This window comes from Periophthalmus magnuspinnatus, chromosome 3 (genome assembly GCF_009829125.3).
Source record: "Periophthalmus magnuspinnatus isolate fPerMag1 chromosome 3, fPerMag1.2.pri, whole genome shotgun sequence".
NCBI lineage: Eukaryota > Metazoa > Chordata > Actinopteri > Gobiiformes > Gobiidae > Periophthalmus > Periophthalmus magnuspinnatus.
Genome location: NC_047128.1, coordinates 15381103 through 15402002, shown reverse-complemented (window position 1 = coordinate 15402002; position 20900 = coordinate 15381103). Strand labels below are relative to the sequence as shown.

At 42.2% G+C, this 20900-nt stretch overlaps 1 protein-coding gene across 2 annotated transcripts; it reads left to right on the top strand.

Annotated features, from left to right (window-relative positions):
• Positions 1-2657: 2657 nt before the first annotated feature.
• On the top strand, positions 2658-20823 carry crtc3 (CREB regulated transcription coactivator 3). Of its 2 annotated transcripts, XM_055221000.1 has the most exons (15): positions 2658-3937; positions 5337-5447; positions 6972-7094; positions 9339-9403; positions 10906-10971; positions 13331-13431; positions 13661-13696; positions 16010-16086; positions 16537-16586; positions 17089-17387; positions 17580-17698; positions 17861-18073; positions 18450-18521; positions 19020-19221; positions 19489-20823. In XM_055221000.1, exons 1-15 carry the CDS (start codon positions 3809-3811, stop codon positions 19626-19628), a joined length of 1803 nt encoding a protein of 600 aa, XP_055076975.1. In that variant the 5' UTR covers positions 2658-3808; the 3' UTR covers positions 19629-20823. The 2 variants fall into 2 exon arrangements, with proteins under 2 accessions (XP_055076975.1, XP_055076976.1); XM_055221001.1 differs by lacking the exon at positions 10906-10971 and having other exon boundaries at positions 19489-20815.
• Positions 20824-20900: the final 77 nt, after the last annotated feature.

The following is a 20900-nucleotide window of genomic DNA, read 5'->3' as shown; positions in this document are numbered from 1 at the left end:
GGCACAAATAGGTCTTTCAAATGAGCAATGACCCAAAGCATACCACCTAAGTGGTTACAAAATGGCTTAAAGATAACAAAGTCAATGTTTTGAAGTGTTCATCAGAAAGCCCTGATCCCAATACTACTTAAAATTTATGGGTAGACCTGAAAAGGCATGTGAGAGCAAGGCCAATAAACTGGCTAAGTTACACTAGTTCTGTCTGGAGGAATTGTCCAAAATTCTGCCAGCTATTGTGAGAAGCTTGTGGAAGGATATCCAAAAGGTTTGACCCAAGTCATACAGTTTAAAGGCAATAGTACCAGATACTAAAGAAATTAATGTAAGCTTCTGATTTTGAAGAACGTAATGAAAAATGTTTTTTCAAATCATTCTCTCTCTTATTCTGGCATTTAGCAAATAGAAATAATTCTAAATTAAATAAAACAGGAAGAGTTTAGTCTGATTTCATGTCAGACTGTGACAAAAAAGCATGTGTCTTTTTATATAGTGTATGTAAACTTTTGATTTCAATTGTATCATATCAGCAACTTCTTAATGATACTGATCCCTAATGTGGACACACTCTGGCTCATGTGACCACGCATAGTTGGATATAGAAAAAACAATGTACCAGGAGTTAAAAGTCGCAGATCCACCATTCATCAGCAGTATAATTAAATAATGAAATAATTGTATAATTAAACGGCACATATGCTCCAACTACCTGACAATCTTTCTTTCTTTCTTTATTCTTTATTTGACAGGGACCATGTACAAATTCATTAATCTTACAAGGAAAAGATGGTTTGTACCAGATTTAGCTACTGCTACTTTCCATCTGCAGTCCCTGGGCAGGTGAACACACATTAAAAATAAACCCTGTTGGTCCATTCTCTTATGGAGTGGCTGTTTAGTTTCTCCAATGAAACTAAACAGCCATTAACTGCAGTCTTCAATACACTGAATGGACTAGACCACATTACTTTGTTTGGGGATTGAGGTTTCGTCTTTTGGGTGAACCAGTTTCTGTCTTAAAGTGTTTGTAGTTTTGAAATAGACCGGGATTTCTCTTTTAGATGGTTGAAGGCCCATTTTTTTATATCTACAAGCTGAGAGGGATTTCTCCATATGATGTTGTTTCACTTTTCCCTCTGTAGGAATCACTTGAGCTCTCTGTTGTAGAGTACAGGTAACTCTGAATTTGTGCTGCAGTGAATGGTGTGAATCAAAAAGCAGGCATTGGTCAGTGGGCTTCCTGAAGACTTCTGGAGTCGCCGGCTCTACTCCTATAGTGCAATATAACAAGACCAATTTGTTCCCCTTGGTTTCTGCCCATGTGAACTTAATGTTTGCATCCACAGTATTAATATGTGCAGTACATGGTTCCAGATCTTGAATGTGAATCCAGTTGTCATCCATGTGGTGATATCAACGCATGGGTAGAGTGCCTGGAAACGAGGCCAATGCATTCTGCATATATATTCTGTATATGGATATTTCATATATAAGTTAGCCATAATAGGAGAGACAGGTGAGGCCATGGCACAGCCGTGGATATGCCTGTAGAATTTCCTCTGAACTGATAATATGCCTTATTTAAACATTTCCAGTAGTTGACTTTGATAACAAATTCTGTTAACAAAGTCAAGGATCTCCAATTTGACCCCAATGAGACAATGATTTCCTTTGATGTGACCTCTCTTTTCAATTTTCTTCCCACATCAGTAGCAGTGATGGCAGCAAAGAGGATACTAAGCTAAAAGAGAGAACTAAACTGTCACCCCGCCGAATCTGCCAACTGCTGGAAATTTGCAGGAACTCAAGGCCTGTGGACCAGAACTCTTAGAGTCAATGGAGCTGCATCGTACCCACTGTGCTCCTTTAAACTTGTAATTACTTAACAGTTGATTTCCTTGTTCATGTAAGGGGCTAATTCTGTCTGTGGTGTTTAAGTGACCTGGTTTAGTCCTGGGTCAGACTTGCGTTAATCCTGGGCTATTCATGGGATTTCTGGTCAAGTCCTGGGTTAAATCAGGACTTTGATTTAGTTTGGTGCATCTTCAGTGTTTTTTTTTCAGGTTCCATTTCACTTTTCTAGGGGATCGTGTTCTGCGTGTTCTTGTAATACTGCTGCTGTGTATTAGAAATAAACTTTTATCCTAATTCTGGTCTGGTCTTAGTCCTGGTCTGGGTCTGGTCTTAGTCCTGGTCTGGTGTGGCACGTGTGACTGAGACGCTCATGTCTATTATTTTTATTTATTTTTTTTTTATCGTTTATTTGAAATGGGACAGATACCACAAACATAACAATGCAGGAATCTGATACAGGTATCACAGTGTTAGTCCCCAGTGTTTTAAACTGTTCAAATATCACTAAAAAGTAATGGGATTATTTGTAGAAAGAGCAATAAAGTATTTGTTCAGAGAATCAAATAGTTTAAAAGGTGTCACAACCTTACAAAGTCATACACTCACCTTTTCACGCTTTTTCAGGTGTATACTGCGGTAATAGTCTTTATGTGAGCAGGTAAAGAGCCACGGAGATGGGGTACATGTCAGTGTAAAAACCTGCAGGGAAAAAAGAGAAAAAACGCGTGTAAAATCTGGTCCACAACAAATAAGCGCGCTTTTGTTTACGCGGCAGAGATTTGTGCTGTGTCTCCCTCTGGCGGACACCGGCGGCAGCGCACTGTTTTTCTCTTAAAGCTCATCTGTGCGGCTCTGCACAAACACGCACAAACCCAAGAAAAAGCCGTTAATTTGGTCCCTTTCACACCACCAGGGCTTACGCAGAGGGACTCAGGACCGGACCGACCGAAGTACACGGGATTTACGATCGTTTCACGCACTTTTCACGGTTTTTACTTCGGAGACGCACTCGGGGGTTGTCGGTAAACTTCGGGCCGCTTCGGAAGGACACTTGTTGAGAGTCAAACGGGGCACTTTTTTATTTTATAGCTTTTATTTTATAGTCACTGTTTCATTTCCATAGTTAAATAATCTTGTATCTGTCGTTGGCAATATAATTTAGCTTTGATTTGCATATATCACATAAAAGTCGAAGGTTAAGTGTCGGAGTTGAAACTGGGCTGGTTTGGACACAACATTCAAACAAATTGAATGTTTAGTTACATTTGTGCCTTTTTATCGTTAAACCTCACCTCAGACAGTCCATCGCTCATGTGTTTGACTGCATGTTGCTTCTTACTGCTGCAGTTTGTCATAAATGCGCTAAAATGAGAAGCCTAAAAGCCTAAAAAGGCTAAAGCCTTTAGCTTTTAGCCTAGCATAAACCGCATTGACAGCTAAAGTTATGAGACATAAACAAACGGTTAAAAAATAAATTAACTCAACAGCCGTCTGATATTAGTAACGACGGGTTTATAGCGGAATTTTTATTTGGTGCAGTGTTAAACTGGTGTAAAGAAACTCTGTGTTTGCATAAATGTTTTATATTTTAAGTTTTCAAAGATTTCTCTAAAAAGTTAGCATCGTTAGCTTGGGCTTGCTAACTATTTATGAACACATTTAATGATTTTAAAGCTTTTTTAATGTGTTCAGGTGTGAGGATATGGGGACATGAAAAAACACTTTTATTTAAAGTTCTAGTGGATAAATGCTTCAGGACAGGCCTCAGATAAATAGTTGAAGCCCATTAGCCGCGTTAGCTCCGAAGTTGTAGCCGCTCCGTGCCTGCGCTCAGCGGGGGCAGTGAGGCTGTGTGTCCGCCTCTGATGGGCTCCGGGGCGGACTGTGAGCTGTGAACCCCCGGGCCCCGTGACTTTAACCCTTCCCCGTCTGAAGAGCGACCCCCGGCCCCTGCACCATGTCGGGCCCGGGCTCCGGAGGCTCCAACCCGCGGAAGTTTAGTGAGAAGATTGCACTGCACAACCAGAAGCAGGCGGAGGAGACGCGGGCGTTCGAGCAGCTCATGACCGACCTGACTGTATCCCGGGTACGACTCCTGCCTTCACCCAGCCCCCTCACCTGGAGCACACCTGTAGACTAGCGCCCTTACTCACCCCTGAGCCCCTTTCACCTGCAGCACACCTGCAGACTAGCGCTCTAACTCACCTTCCCATATGGAGCACAATTATAGACTAGGGCTCTGACTAACCTCACTCACTCATCACAATTGTCACAAACATCCCTGAAGTTATGTTTCGTTTCATTCGCCCATGTTTAATACGCAAACCCTGCAAATGCGAGTTCCCTGCGAGTTCTTCTCTCAATCAGACAACACTTATTGTGATGTCATGTAGTAATACAGGAAGTGCTCCACTGTGTTTTTAAACTCCATACACCTTCAATAGAACCATTTGGATGATTTCAGACCTGGAATTGCCAATTTCTGAACTAAAGGTAGAAATGGCTGTTAACTTGGAAAACTATCACTTCATGACATCACAAAGTGAAATTGAGTATTTTGAGCTTTGGAGATATAGACAGACTAATAATGGGGGCTTACTCATACATGTGTGAATGAATCAAAACACAACTCCAAGTATGTTTTTGAGAAGGTAACAATATTATAGCGTATCTTGAGTCTCACAAGAATCAATTTTGTGCAATATTGGACCTTTAAAGATTTAAACATGATTAAACTAGGTCTGGCATTACAAATTAGCCAGGGCAGAACCAAGACTAATGGAGAATATACTCTGCCTGGCCAAAAAAAAAAAGAGACCTGGATTTAACTAAGCATATAGGTACAGGGTTGCTGCAGTTGGCCAGGTCTAGATTCAGCAACAGTCTATGCTCAAAGATTGAGGTCAGCTGACTATCTGAATATACTGAATGACCAGGTTATTCCATCAATTGATTTTTTTCTTCCCTGATGGCACAGGCATATTACAAGATGACTGATGGATTCATCGGGCTCAAATTGTGAAAGCGTAGTTCAGGAAGCATGAGACATCATTTTCACACATGGACTGTCCACCACAGAGTCCAGACCTTAACCCCATTGAAAATCTTTGGGATGTGCTGGAGAAGGCTTTGTGCAGCGGTCAGACTCTAACATCATCAATGCAACATCTTGGTGAAAAATTAATGCAGCACTGGATGGAAACAAATCTTGTGACATTGCAGAAGCGAAAAACGAAACAATGCCACAGCGAATGCATGCCATAATCAAAGTTAAAGGTGGTCCATCGAAATATTAGAGTGGGTGACCTTTTTTTTTGGTGGCGACTTTTTTTTGGCCTCGCAGTGTAGTTGAAAAGTAAATATGAAGAACTTTAACTTGACTTTAATCTCTCCTAAACTCCCCTGTCTCTGAGCCAGGCACTTCCTCCTTTAAACACAGTCAATCTGTTTCTTAAATCTAACCCTGCTGTTTCTGTTTGATGCAGGTGCAGTTTCAGAAAGTGCAGCAGCTGCGCTTGTCTCAGTCCAGAGGCCAGTACTATGGAGGCTCCCTGCCCAATGTCAACCAGATGTGCAACACAGCAGCAGAAAACCAGGTAAGGACAATGCACATTAATAAACATTTATGTAAATATTCCAGTATAAACTGTACAGCTAGTTTCCAACTATAGTCCCCAAGCAATGTGTGAAATGCCAGCACAAAAGACAAAATTTACATTATATACAAAAAGTGAGGTATGATATATACACCCTAACATGCACCCTACTGGATCTGTAACGCGGCAGCAAATACCCAGGTAAGGCTACCGATACAAACGCTAACATATGCCGTACCAGATATATAACACAGCAACAGAAAAATTGGTAAGGCTACAGATATACACACTAACAAGTGCTGTACAAGGGGTCCATCCATCCATCCATCCATTTTCTTCCACTTATCTGGGGCCGGGTCGTGGGGGCAGCAGTATAAGCAGGCATTCCCAGATTTCCCTCACCCCGGACACGTCCTCCAGCTCCTCCAGTGGGACCCCAAGGCGTTCCCAGGCCAGCCGAAAGACATAGTCCCTCCAGCTTGTCCTGGGTCTTCCCTGGGGCCTCCTCCCATTGGGACATGCCCGGAACACCTCCCTAGGGAGGGGTCCAGGAGGCATTGTGAGCAGATGCCCGAGCCACCTCAACTGGCTCTTCTCGACGTGTAGGAGCAGTGGCTCTACTTTGAGCTCATCCCGTGTGACCGAGCTCCTCACCCTATCCCTAAGGGCCTATCCTATCCCTATCCCAGCCACCCTACGGAGGAAACCCATTTCGGCCGCTTGTATCCGCGATCTTGTCCTTTCAGCCATTACCCAGAGCTCATGGCCATAGGTGAGGGTAGGAACGTAGATTGACCGGTAAATCGAGAGCTTCGCCTTTGGACTCAGCTCCTTCTTCACCACAACGGACCGATACAGCGACCGCATCACTGCAGACGCTGCACCGATCTGCCTGTCAATCTCATGCTCCATCCTTCCCTCACTCGTGAACAAGACCCTGAAATACTTGAACTCCTCCACTTGAGGCAGAGACTCCCACCCGGAGAGGGCAAGTCACCTTTTTCCGGTCAAGAACCATGGCCTCGGATTTAGAGGACCTGATTTTCATCCCAGCCACTTCACACTCGGCTGCAAACCGCCCAGTGTACCAGGGGTTTCATTTATAAAATGTGTGTGACTCCATGATAAGTTTGTGATCTATAAAAATACAACTTAAAATGGAAATAAGTGCTCTGGTTTAAAAAGTCTGAATCCTCTGTGTCAGGACTTTCAGAGATGAGACCGAAGGAGTCTGCACTCATAGAGAAGTCAGCAAGTTTGTGTTTTATTCCTAGAAATAATTCTATGTAAAGTTTTATAAATGAGGCCCCACATCAGTAACATTGCTTGAGAAAACCAGCTAAGGCTACAGATACACATGTTAACATGTGCTCTACCAGATCTATAACATTAGCAGTAAGTAGAATATTAAAGCAGTATGATAGCAACATCTCTACCAGGTTTGGTCGCTGTGGCTCCTTTGAGTGGGCTGTTGGCTGTCTAAACTCTGTTTAATAGTTTTATTTTTATTTTTTTCCTCTTCAGGCTGCGTTCCCTCAGGCTCTGGACCCCAGGGGAACACGGCATCACGGTTTGGTGGAGCGCGTGCATAGACCCCGGATCAGCTCACCACACACTCACCGCCGCAGCGCAGACAAGCACCGGCACATATCCTTCCTCGTCCTAGGTGAAAGTGAGTGTGACTGTTACTGTGGTCAGAGGGGCTGAAGGCAAGGCTGTAATCACAAAAATTAACACCCACATTTTTTTTCCCCATAATCTTAATAACCATATTCAGAGGATATTTCAACAATTTATCAGGAATGTGCTAAAATGTGCCTGTAAATGCATTGGTTAAGGTTCAAGTCTAGCACAAAATTGGATGGAGTATAAAAAGGGGAGAAATATCACCTTATACACTTGTGGGAGATGACACTAGACTAGGCGTGTCCAAATATGTTTGTGTATGCGGCCTTCTGTGAAAATGTTTGAAGTGGACGGCCACAGACCAGTGGGTAACACACTTGAGTCATTCAGATAGGTGCATTTCAAAAGTGCCACTACAACTTTATTATAGAAGGGATATTTTACTACAGATTACAGAATTTCTAGGCGCAGTCAGGGGCCGGAGGGGGCCTGGTTTGGGAACCACAGGATTTCATCTCTGCTGTTTGCAGATGATGTTGTCCTGATGGCTTCTTCGAGCCAGGACCTGCAGCAGGCACTGGGGCGGTTTGCAGCCGAGTGTGAAGCGGCTGGGATGAGAATCAGCTCCTCCAAATCCGAGGCCATGGTTCTCGACCGGAAAAAGGTGGTTTGCTCTCTCCGGGTGGGTGGTGAGTCTCTGCCCCAAGTGGAGGAGTTCAAGTATCTCGGGGTCTTGTTCACGAGTGAGGGAAGGATGGAGCGGGAGATTGACAGGCGGATCGGTGCAGCGTCTGCAGTGATGCGGTCGCTGTATCGGTCCGTTGTGGTAAAGAAGGAGCTGAGCCGGAAGGCGAAGCTCTCGATTTACCGGTCAATCTACGTTCCTACCCTCACCTATGGTCATGAGCTTTGGGTAATGACCGAAAGGACAAGATCGCGGATACAAGCGGCTGAAATGGGCTTCCTCCGCAGAGTGGCCGGGCGCACCCTTAGGGATAGGGTGAGGAGCTCGGTCACACGGGAGGAGCTCGGAGTAGAGCCGCTGCTCCTACACGTTGAGAGGAACCAGCTGAGGTGGCTCGGGCATCTGCTCAGGATGCCTCCTGGACGCCTCCCTAGGGAGGTGTTCTGGGCATGTCCCACCGGGAGGAGGCCCCGGGGAAGACCCAGGACACGCTGGAGGGACTATGTCTCTCGGCTGGCCTGGGAACGCCTTGGGGTCCCACCGGAGGAGCTGGAGGACGTGTCCGGGGTGAGGGAAGTCTGGGAGTCCCTGCTTAGACTGCTGCCCCCGCGACCCGGCCCCGGATAAGCGGAAGAAAATGGATGGATGGATGGATGGATATTTTACTTCTATGGAGTATTAACATAACATATTTAGATCACCATGTTACCTTTTATTGTTTTGAAAATGCTATATTTGCTGAAAACGATGTATTAACATGTTTTATGACTTTCGCTTCTTGCCCTTCCTTCCCGTGCTAAGTCCCTCCCCTTTCAGCGTAGTGCATCCCGCTAATGAAACTACTGTACATCACATTAGGTTAGTTGTTTTGTACAGTTTTGTATCATATTTTTTTTTATTTTATGGAAAATTGTTGTGTGGGAGCATGAGTGACATAGGCTTGTGGATTGAGCCTTGCACAGAATCTTACTGCTAACTGTAAGCAGTGTTCGAATAAAGTCAGAGAGAGATCACTAGATTACTCAAACTTGCATGAATGACATCTAAAACCTCTTCAGGCATGTTTTTAATGAGAGAATAACATTATTACATATTAGAAAGTTCAAACAATGTATTTTGCATCTTAAGTCTGTCATAATGCAGTATGATGTTACTGAAATTGTAATGGTAGAAAAACTTTAAAAATTGCAGGAAAAAGTATTGCCTATGATCATTTTAGCCAATTTAGCAGGAGGCTTGAAGGCCAACAATAACTGGTCTGAGGGCCACATTTGGCTCCCGGGACAAAGTTCGAACACCCCTGCATTATACATTTCTGTCTCTTTTTGAAGTAATTTTTGGTTGTTTTAGTTATAGATAATATACTCTGTACTCTAATTTAGCGTATCTTCAAAACAGCAATTGCCATATTACCCATTTTGGCCAAATTCAATATATCTCCCTCATGTACTAGAGGAGCGCAACAGCAGCACCTTGCCACCAGAGTATGTAGAGAGAGTAAATAATGAGCAGTGGAAAATCTTCATGTGAATCTGAGCTGTGTGATTTCTCTGAACTTGTGTCCCTTAACCTGGTTCCACTGCGACAACTCGTCTCCGTACGGTCAAGTCTACCTGTCCCCACCCCCTGATCACACATGGAGAAGGTAACCACACCCACAACATCACAACAACAGGGCCTTTAGTCAACTGGAGGGGTAGAGGCATGGTTTAGTCTCTGGTTTAGTCTCCGGTTTAATGCCTAGTTTAGTCTCTGGTTTAGTCTCTGGTTTAATGCCTAGTTTAGTCTCTGGTTTAGTCTTTGGTTTAGTCCCTGTGTTTCATCCCTGGTTTTGTCTCTGGTTTTGTCTCTGGTTTAGTCCCTGGTCTGGTCCCTGGTCTGTTCTCTTGTTTAGTCCCCGGTTTAGTCCCTAGTTTAGCCCCTGATTTATTTTTTGGTCTAGTCCCTGACCTAGTCCCTGACCTAGTCCCTGGCCTAGTCCCTGGCCTAGTCCCTGGCCTAGTCCCTGGCCTAGTCCCTGGCCTAGTCCCTGGCCTAGTCCCTGGTCTAGTCCCTGGTCTAGTCCCTTGCTTAGTTCCTGGTTCAGACCCTGGTTTAGACCCTGATATAGAACAGTTCTCATGCCCTCTGCAGACCCTTGGCTTTTCAGCTCTCAGAGTCTTTGGTCCATAAATGTCCTGGTCCTCAGAGTCTCCAGAGGCTCATCACAGTCTTCACGGAAACTGCAAAAGAGGCATAAACAGGATCTGAGCTAAAACCAGAGCTAAGACAGTCCTGGTTTAGGCCTGCCGTAGCCCTGGTTTGGATCTAAACAGGTCTAAACTAGAAGTAATACAGGTCTAAACCAGGACTAATACAAGTCCAAACAAGGGCTGAGACAGGTCTAAACCAGGACTAATACAGGACTAAGACAGGTCTAATCCGGGACTAAAACAGGTCTAAACCGGGACTAAGACAGGTCTAAACCGGGACTAAGACAGGTCTAAACCGGGACTAAGACAAGTCTAAACCAGGACTAAGACAGGTCTAAACTGGGACTAAGACAAGTCTAAACTGGGACTAAGACAGGTCTAAACCAAGACAAAGATAGGTATAAACCAGGACTAAGACAAGTCTAAACAGCAGGTCCTGACCTGAACTTGGCTTTAAAAGGGCCAGTATTAAGTCCATAATCTGAACCACTGGGTCACAGAGCTCATGAGAAAGCTGTGTCTTTGGCTGCTTTGAAAGGCTCTGTATCAGTGCAGACTGTGTGACATTTGGGCCAAAGTTATTTTGATCAAATAGAAGTTTCTCTCCACTGCCAAAGATTACAGAATTATTCACCATCATTAGAATGTTATTAAGCCTTTACAACTCTTCAGGTTAAAGACAACATTTCATTTAATTGCATGTTTGAAATATGAGCTTTCAGGTCAAAACTGCTGTTTTTTCCTTCACTGTAAAGTGTGTGACTTTATTCTCAGGGTCTGAATCTGTGATCAGTCCTGGTTTGGGTTAGTCCTGTTCTACACGTAAGGCCCAGTCGTCTGACAGTGCCCCGGGTCTCAAACCAATGACTGCACCACTGGCGTGGTTAAAGTTCACATGAGACTCAAACCTGTGACTTTCCCGTAATGTGGCGTGCTTCTCTGTGCTGTTTTAAAGGGATCCCAGCTCTTCATGGATGGATGACAAACGACCAGGATTTAGATTAATGTCTCAGCTCAACAGGTGACCCCTCCATGACCTCTGACCTCTCTCTGCGGCGGCACTTCCTCTGTCCTGTGTGATCTTTGTGTGTTCACTGGGGGACAGTCTGTGGGTCCAGCTCTGTTCGAGAATATGACTCAAATTTAACTGATTTGTGACACAAAAGTCATGAGCCGTTTAAAACAGGCTAAACCGTGTAGATTTGTACAAATATTGAATTGTCCCTGTGTATCAAATGCCCTCCCTGTGTCTCCACAGGGTCTTATTCTGTGTAAAAGCTGCTAAACCTGATCCCTACAAACATGTTCTGAAATGTGTGGGGTTCTTTGATTAGGTTAAATTTAAATTTGTCCTAATCGCCTTGTTTGTCAGAAAAATCACAATTACCGTATTTTCCGGACTGTAAGTCACACTTTTTTTCATAATTTGGCCGGGGGTGGGACTTATAGTCAGATGTGACTTATATGTGAAATTATTAAAGTATATAATTTCACATCTTCGTTAATGTCTCACTGACAACCGCGCAAGGGCACTCTGGGCAATATGACAATATAATTGGCGGAGTTGTTCAGGAGTGACACCGAGGATGAAGAATTCAATGGATTTAGTGACATCGAGACTGTACTTGTTAGCTTGTTTTTTAATGCTTTAGTTATCTGATTAACTGTTAATATCTTACGTTAATATACCAGACACGTATTTAGTCATGTCTATGCTTCATGTAGCTGAATACACATAAATATGTTACGTTAGCATGCTGTACTGCTATTCAGCCTGTTTTTATCTTTAAAGGCAAGTTATAATAATAAGAACAATAAATAAAATAGAGAACATGTCTGTTCTTGCTCTCGGATTTTGTAAAAATAAAGTTCCCCCCCAGAATGCGACTTATAGTCCAGCGCGACTTATATATGTTTTTTCTTCATTATTACGCATTTTTTCACAGCTGCAACTTAGATTCCAGAAAATACGGTAGATATTGTTCCTAAGTCTTACCCACCAAAAACGCAGAGGAGCACAAAACACAACTACAGATGTTTGGATGAGTCTTTATGACAGTGAGAGTTTAAACAGAGCTGGTCCCATTGGCTTTGAGTGAACAATGTTTTTTCTGTGTAAACACTTTAAAAGTGTGTATGGCGGGCTTTGATGATTCTCTAATTTCTACTTAATTTCGGCTATAAATATAACTTATAGTTTTACACGAACCGAGAAGCAATTTGTTAAGAAAAGTTGATGTTTTTTGTTTTTTTATTAGTTGATGATATCACCCTGGGAGAGTTCTGTCCAAAAGCTCAGCACAATTTATAGTTACAAAATACATTTTTCTGATACTTAAAACATGATTTCAAGAAAATAAAGAAAATAATCCTTATACTTTTATTTGGACTGGGCATTATCATGTTAACTCAAAAAAGAATTAATCGCAATAAATTATTTTGTCATGCGTTAACACAGGTCACGTTTATCAGTCAAAAACACAGGATCAGTCTGTGAGCAGATGCAGGGCAGGAAGGCTGTTACCTTCAACAGCCTCGCTCTGTATTGGCTCTTTGGTTGATACTCGCAGTTGGAATTCCAAATATGGAACTCAGCTTGCCCGTATAACTGCTAGACTCAATGAGCTCCATTTGACTGGTATTGTATTGTTTTTTGACCTCAGCATACAACTTGTGATTAATTGCAATTCAAGCCTGGGATTAACCAACTCTAATTTTTATTTGTCAAATTTGTACATTTGTACAGAGAACTCCCTAGAGCAGCCATGTCAAACACATTTTCACCCAGGGCAACATCAGCAAAATGGTTGCTCTCAAAGGGATAGATGTAATAAATCAAACTACTTTATAAACTTGCTAATTAACAGTTTCTGTATTAATTACTTATTCAAGTTACAATTATTGCATGTGCATTTGCCTAGATGTAAAATTATGGCTGTGTAACTGCGTATCTCCTGGTAAAAATGACATTTTAAGTCCATCATACCTTTTCATATACCCTGTTGAGGGCCACATAAAATGATGTGGAGGGCCACATTTGGCCTGTGGGCCTTGAGTTTGACACATGTGCCCTAGTGATGTCATGATTTCCAACTAGGAAGTTGACACTGAAACCTAAAAAATTGACGAACTGGAAAAAAAAATGTAAAATGTTGCATAAAATCTTAACTGAGTTTTAGTAAAATTAGTTTTTTGCCCTGTCATAGGCACTTTAAAGATTTTCTTCTTAAATTCCTCTTTTCTGTTTTCTGTCAGTCGAGGGCACTGTTGGCTGCACTAACACCTTTTTTTCTTTCCTTAGTTTAATCAACAGGTTTAAATCACACTTCTCTCTGATGCCTCCAGGCTCACCTCATTTCTGATTTTGTGAATATTTCCAGGACAAACTCAGACTCTGCGCTGCACACCAGCGTCATGAACCCTCCGGACGGATTTGGACCGAACCAGAACCGGACCCAGAGCCGTGCCCCTCAGAGGAACAGTAAGCGCACACTGCACAATGAGCTTTTTAAAGTGCCTATAACAGGTTGTACTCATTTTACTAAAACACATGTTTACTTCGTATCTGGCCACACAGAGAGGTCAAGTTTATGAAATTTAAAATGTAAATTTTACAAACAGTTTCTTAAAAAAAACCCTGAAACTCGTTCACATTGATATATATGACAGTGTAAATGTCATGGTTAAGTCCTGATGGTTTTGTGTTTCAGCGAGTTTGAACGAGGCAGAGGACGCTGCTGCAGACGGTGAGTGTTTTGTCTTTGTCTTTAAGATCATGTGTTTATGTCAACTCCAATTTAACCCTGCTTCTCCCTGTGTCTGTCAGTGTACGTTATACATTTGTGATATGTGTTGTATGCTAAGTATATAGTATTGTAAATAGTTTGTACTGAGTCCAGTTTAACCCCACGCCTCCTTGTGTCTGTACGTTTATGTAGTTGTGATGTATATGTGTTGTGCAGAACTGTTAAATATATAGTACAGATTTTGCCTTCATTTGTCAAGTAAATAGGAGTGTATAGTTTAATCCGTGTCTTCAGTTTCTTCCTGTGTCTGTAGTCTCATATACTTGTGATTTGTATGTTTGGTATATAATTTCACATGTTAAAGTTACAGTATGTTTGTTTTTATTTTAGATCCCCATTAGCTACTGAAAAAAACAGTTGCTTCTCTTCCTGGGGTCTACAGCTGTACCAGACTATAAATCCTTGAAACCTTTTTGACTAGAGAGGATGCACAATAACAGTAGAACTAAAACAGAACTAAAACAAAAGCCAGATGTCACAAAAAATAATACAAAAATATATACATATAGTAGACACATAAATAATAATACAGTTTAAAATAATATAATAATAATAATAAAATAATAATAATAATAGTGCTACTTTTGTAAATTTAGTTCAGATTAGAGATGGCATAATTCAAGACCTACACTGAGCTGCAGAACAAAGACAATCCACACTTCAAGTTCACCATATCATAGGTGTTAATGGACTTATTCTTGAGGGAATATAAAGAGTCTCACCTTATGAAAATTAACTGTTCACATAGTGAATTTAATAAAAGAACTTGATCCTTCCTCTTACATACTGGTGATGCATCTCACTGACACTTGTTCTCAGTGGACAGTTCAGGACAAGCTTTATTTTGTGCTACCTACATTTTATTTAAATGTGTCTCTGTTGTGTTTGACCAAATCATTGTACAGTAGTCTAGATCTGACAGAATTGTTCATTCCACTCATATTTTCCTTATTCTATTTGGTATAGATTTTCTGCACTGCTTAACCGCAGCCATGCTCCTGCCCATAATACAGTATTTGCTTTATGACTGTTCCAGGTCAGCAGGCTGTCCACTGTCACTCCAGGCAGTTTTACTTGTTCAATGGGACTGCCTTCTACAGACAAATTCAGAACAGGAGAATATTTTTGATGATGATTTGAACCTAATACCATACATTTGGTCTTTTCAGCATTAATCACCAACTTATTTTCATTAAACTTAGTTAAACTAAACTAAACTCCTCATTTAAAACAGTATTCAGATTGACTAGATTTGTATCAGACATGTACATGGTTGAGTCATCTGCACATTGTGCAATAGTGGCATGTTCCAAAACAAAAGGCAAATCGTTTGTAAAATAGAGAATAAAAGTGGCCAGAGGCAGCTCCGTTGTGACAGCTTATTTTTCAAAGAGCAATTATTTAAAGTACAATCAATATTGAAATTACCTAAAAAGTAAATCTCCTTAATTCACATACTTTGTCTGTCATATAACAGATCTGATCTAAGCAAACTCTTGGTGCATTTGGAGGACAGCAGCTGCCAAATGCACAAGCTTGATGTGTAGCAACTGAATTTCCAATGAGAGCTTCAACACCAATGCAACCAGGATCAGGCCTGTTCCTCACTGGATCCTTAAAATGTCACTCCACCCTATTTATATTTCTATCATGCCTATAAAAATAGTTTTCATTTACATGCAAAAAAAAATTCTTAATAGTTGTATCCAAATGAGTTTCAGATATAGCCAGAATATGCAAATTATAGCTCTCCAAAATTCTTCTAATACCCTGAGCCTTACTTCTCAAACTACAAACATTCAGATGGGCTATTTTCAATCCTTTATTTGACAGTACATTATCTCTCACCATATCAATAATTGTATACCTTTGTAGAGCTATGAAATTAACAAAAAGGATAAACAAATAAGACAGACAAGACAGACACACATCACTCACACATTCACACAAGACATGCACACCCACTTTGCCAGAATTCATAGCATCAAGATGTTACACCTGCCCAGACAACATATTTTACGCGCAACTTCTGTGGTATCAGTTTGTAAATCTAATCCTTTTTCTAATCCGGTTCAATCACAGTTTTTACAAAGTTCTCTGTGGTTAGATGGTCAGTAATCTTTCTAGTCCCTCCATTGAAAGTCAGGATCAAAAATAGGCAAAAAGTTACATACTGTGGCTTTAAATGTACGGTATATTAGTGTATAGTTTGCACTAACTCCAGTCTTAACCCCTCGTCTCCCTCTGCCTCAGTATTCTCATTTCCTCCGCTTGCTGAGGACACCATGATGGGGACCCGGCCACTACCGAAACAGCTCTGGGACACCAAGGTGACCTCTGATCCCATGTTCTACCGTATCTGTTTGTTTACTTCTAATGTACCTGTCCCCTTTATACAAACTCTCCTGTCATCTTCATGCTAACATTCTTCATGCATTTGTCCTCGTCATTTCAAGGCACCTGCCCTCTTCATGCTAGTGCACCTGTCTGTTTTATGCTAAGACACCTGTCCTCTTCATGCCAATGTGCTTGTCTTCATATCTGTTTTCATGCTAACACACCTGTCTTCACCTGCATGTACCATTTTCCTTCTGTTCTTTAACTGTGCAGTGCAATACTGGAATTTACCCACTGTGGGACTAATAAAGGCATATCTTATCTTATCTGCTAACACACCTGTCCTCTTAATGCTAACACACCTGTCCTCTTCATGCCAACACACCTGTCCTTTTTATGCTAATGCTATTTTTCATATTAACTAAATGTGCTATTCTTTTTAGGTCCAGTCCTGGAGCTCCAGACCCAAATCCTGTGAAGTGCCTGGGATCAAGTAAGGCCTGGTGTCACGATAATACAATTTCCTCATCAAAAACATTCCTGGAGTGGTTTTGTTTCATTCACAAATTACAACACATACCCTGCATGGGTTACTCAAACTTGTGTGAATGGAACAAAACAAAACTCCAGGTATGTTTTTCATGAGGGAACAATATTATAACATGGCTAAAGGTTTACAGAAGTCAATTTTGTGTAGTATAGTATTTTTTAATATATTTTTTACACATATGAGAGATAGTGGGATGTCCAGTGAAATGTTTCTAATGTTAATAAGCAGAAGATGAGGTCAGAGCTCTCCAGAGTCCTGCTGTTCAAACTCATTATGGAGCAAAGCTTCCTCCTGATCAGGTTAGGTTAGTTTGGTTAACGTGTCAGTTAACGTTAGTTAAAATCATTATATTTAAGTCTTTACATACACATTTACATTTGTTGATAATACTTAAAATTTTTGTATACATAATGATCTAAAAAATAAAGATTTTGTTTTTCTTTAGTATTTTCCCATCTCCAGACCAGAACATGGGTGTCCCTCAGTACCAGCCTTGTCAGAACTCCTCTCTGGGATCTGGACCTGGACTGGGACCTGGACAGGGACCTGGACAGGGACCTGGACAGGGCTCTGGACTGGGCTCTGGACTGGGCTCTGGTTTTACCTCTGGTCTCAGCTCCGGTTTGAACACTGGAGGCTCTCTCCCAGATCTCACCAACCTACAGTTTCCTCCTCCGCTCTCCACTCCCATCGACACAGAGGAGCACTACAATAACCACCTGCCCCACGCCATGATGCAGATGGGTAGGAACCGGGAGTGGACCGGGACTAAACCCATGGACCGGGACTAGGCCATCGAGACTGGACCAGCACTAAACCAGGACTAAACCAGAACTGGACCAGGAGTAAACCATTAAACCATGACTGGACCGGGAGACTACACCAGGACTAAATCATGATTGAGCCAGAACTAAACTAGGTTCCTTGTGTCCTCAGGTTTATCGTCGTCCCTCAGTAACCCCTCTCTCTGCTCATCTCCACGGCGACGTCCAGCCCCCATCAGCCCTTTGACGCTGTCGCCGGAGCAACAGAGAGGAGCCCCGTCCCTTTCCCAGGTAACCTCACCCCTTTCCCGGGTTACACTTGGTTTACACCTGGTCTACACCCAGGGTTAACCATGTCTAAACTTGGTCTTAACCAGGTCTAATCCAGGTTTAACCCAGGCCTGTAGCGTGTTGGGTTCCGGCTCCACTTCTGATTGTGTTTGTTCATTTCAGAGTGTTCCTTTGGACCCCTCCCTTCCCCGAGAGCCTCCTCCCCCCTACCCCCATTACCCACAATCCCACAGTGCATCCGGACAGCAGCAGCAGTCTCCACTGCAGAGCCCCATCACCCAGAACCCTCAGAACCCCCAGAACCCCCAGACCCGGCACCTCCAGAACCAGAGCCAAGGCCAGAACCGTTCTCACCTGGATTACAGCCCCACTCAGGTGCACTGCTCTCACGGGTCATAGGTCAGAGTAGGGATACACTGATCCAATATTGGTATTGAATGTCTGCGCTGACACTGAAAAATTTGATAGATTGGATATCGGCTTCAAATATCTATTCAGTTGATATCCTGGTTGGACATATAAATTGTTGTAATTGGACTATTTACTGGTCATCGGCCCAGCAGTTCAGCTGGTTACACATTTGTATCAGTTTTGTCTTATTCTATTTTTGTTTTAAGGAAATAAATGCTGTTTTCAGTCTCTGCTCTGGAATCAGTGGATATTGGGTATCAGCAGATACTTAAAGCTTTATTGTCAGAGTCTGTGTCAGGGATTACAGATCAGTCTCATCGTAAACCCCTGTGTGTTTCAGAACATGTCTCTGTTCGGTTCTGACCCGTTCATGGAGCAACAGTTAGGACCCAGCAAAAGTCTGAACTTTCAGGTGAGAAAACAACTCTGCACCAGTGATGACGTTAGTGAGAATGCATTAGTGATAAATGATGTACACCCTGCAGTGATGTGTTACTGTGCACGTAGCCAGGTACTTATTGTAGCATTCCGTCTATTCATTTTAACAATATTCTGACATTTGTAGGCAGCACAGACAAATGGTTGTGCATATGTTTGTTACCTTTGGTGACGAGTAAAAACAGTCACTATCTAACCTCTAGCTCCAGTTTGGAAAGTTCACTCAGGTCTGCAAATTTGTGGGGCTTGTTGAAGTAAAACTAATATTTTACTGTTAAACTGTTGTGGCTATCTATATGTTGGCCATTTTTGCTTCTTTTGAAATGTTTAATACGTAGATGTTAGCATGCACGCTAATTTCAGTGCTAACTGTTAATGTTAATAATCCACACAAAACACTTCTACACATGGTGATGTTTTCTGGTTCAGAGCTGGTTCAGACCTCATTCAATCCTGGTATTTTGTGTTTCAGGAGAGCTTCAGTTTTCTGGATGGCGCAGGTGTTGGGGGAAACACTTCGTATGATCCTTCGTCGTCATCATCGCTCTTCTATAACCCCGCTCCCCAGCACAGTTTCCACGGAAATATCTCCTCCATGCAAATGAGTCAGGGCCCCTCAACTAGACCCCCTATGCTGTTTCCTCAGGCCGCCCTGCCCAACATCATCCTCACAGGTACACACACACACACACACAGAGTTCTGTGTGACAGCGGCACACACCTGTATCTGTGACGCTCACACCTGTATCTCTGTGTGTATCTGTGCTGTATGCAGCTCACACTTGTACCATCATTTATCATATATGATTTTTTATAATGTTTTAGTTACTGTGTATCTAAAAGTACAGATCGTTTTGACATTGTTTTGATGATAGGTGTTTAGCTCTGCACAAGGAAACATTGCAATTAATATAATAATTTCACATATCTTTTTTTTCCAGATGACTCAGTGGGCTTCTCTCTGGAGGACGAGCTCAGGATTGAGCCTCTCACTCTGGATGGACTGAGCATGCTCAGTGACCCCGAGCTGGTGCTGCCCGACCCCACGGTGGAGGAGTCCTTCCGGAGCGACCGCCTCTGAACTATGACCACAGAAGAAGAACAGAGACTACAAACAGACTCAAGACTACAACAGCAGAAGAAGAACAGAGACTACAAACACACTCAGGACTACAACAGAAGAAGAACAGAGACTACAAACAGACTCTGGACTACAACAGTAGAAGAAGAACAGAGACTACAAACATACTCAGGACTACAACAGAAGAACAGAGACTACAAACAGACTCTGGACTACAACAGGTGAAGAAGATGAGCCTCTGGACTACAGCAGGAGAAGAAGAGGCACAGCCATAGAGGACTGGGTCTGCAGCGCCCCCCTCTGGACTAAAGCAGGATCCCCCTCTGGAGCACCCTTGGACTACAGCAGGAGCAGAGACCTGTTAAAAAACAGAGACTCACAACCAGAGGAAGAGACTCTATATTTGTATAAAACGTCACATTTAAAACCTGTCACAAACATTTTTATAAATCTGTTTTATCAGCACATTTGGGATGATGATCTAACCTTGTTTTTACTTCAGATGTTTCTGCTTTGGTCCAAATATTTAGTGAGAAAGGAGCTTTGTTTTGTATTAATATAAAAGTCATGTAAAGTTTATGGATATTTTGCTGATTTGTAAAAAGCCGAATCTGAAGCGTGTGGTCTGTTTTGGTCCGATCTCTCTTGGTGGTTAAAACGTTTGTCAAAAAGGGCAAAGTGTTTACAGATGTTTGACACTTTTGAAACCGCCACATTTTTACCTTCATGAAAAAGGGCTCAAATCTGTTTGCACTAATTTAGATTTTAGTCACCAAATCTAACTAGAGACTAAAAAGGCACTGAACAGGGACTAAACTGGGACTGGACCCAGGACTGAACCAGGACTAAACATGCACTGAACTGGGACTAAATCAGGACTAAACCAGGACTAAAATGGAAATCTAATCAGGCACTGAACCAGGACACAACCAGGACTATCTGAGTACTAAACCAGAACTAACCAAGGTCTAACCCAAGTCTAAAGCCAGCACTCTTATTTGTAGATTTGACCCATAATGAACAAAAGATGATTTGACCAGAGTAACACATATTTTTATAACTGTTTAATATTTAAGATGAATGATAACCATCTGTTTCCTATTGGACTACATTTCCCATGATGCACCTCTGTACAGTCTCCTGCTCTCTGTATTAAGAGCTTTTCTTTTGTAATAAACTTTATTCTTCTGAAACGAGTCCCGTGTTTCTCACCAAAGTGGTGTTCTCTTCTCTGATTGGTCAGTTTTAGACAGAGTTTTAGACTGATTGGTT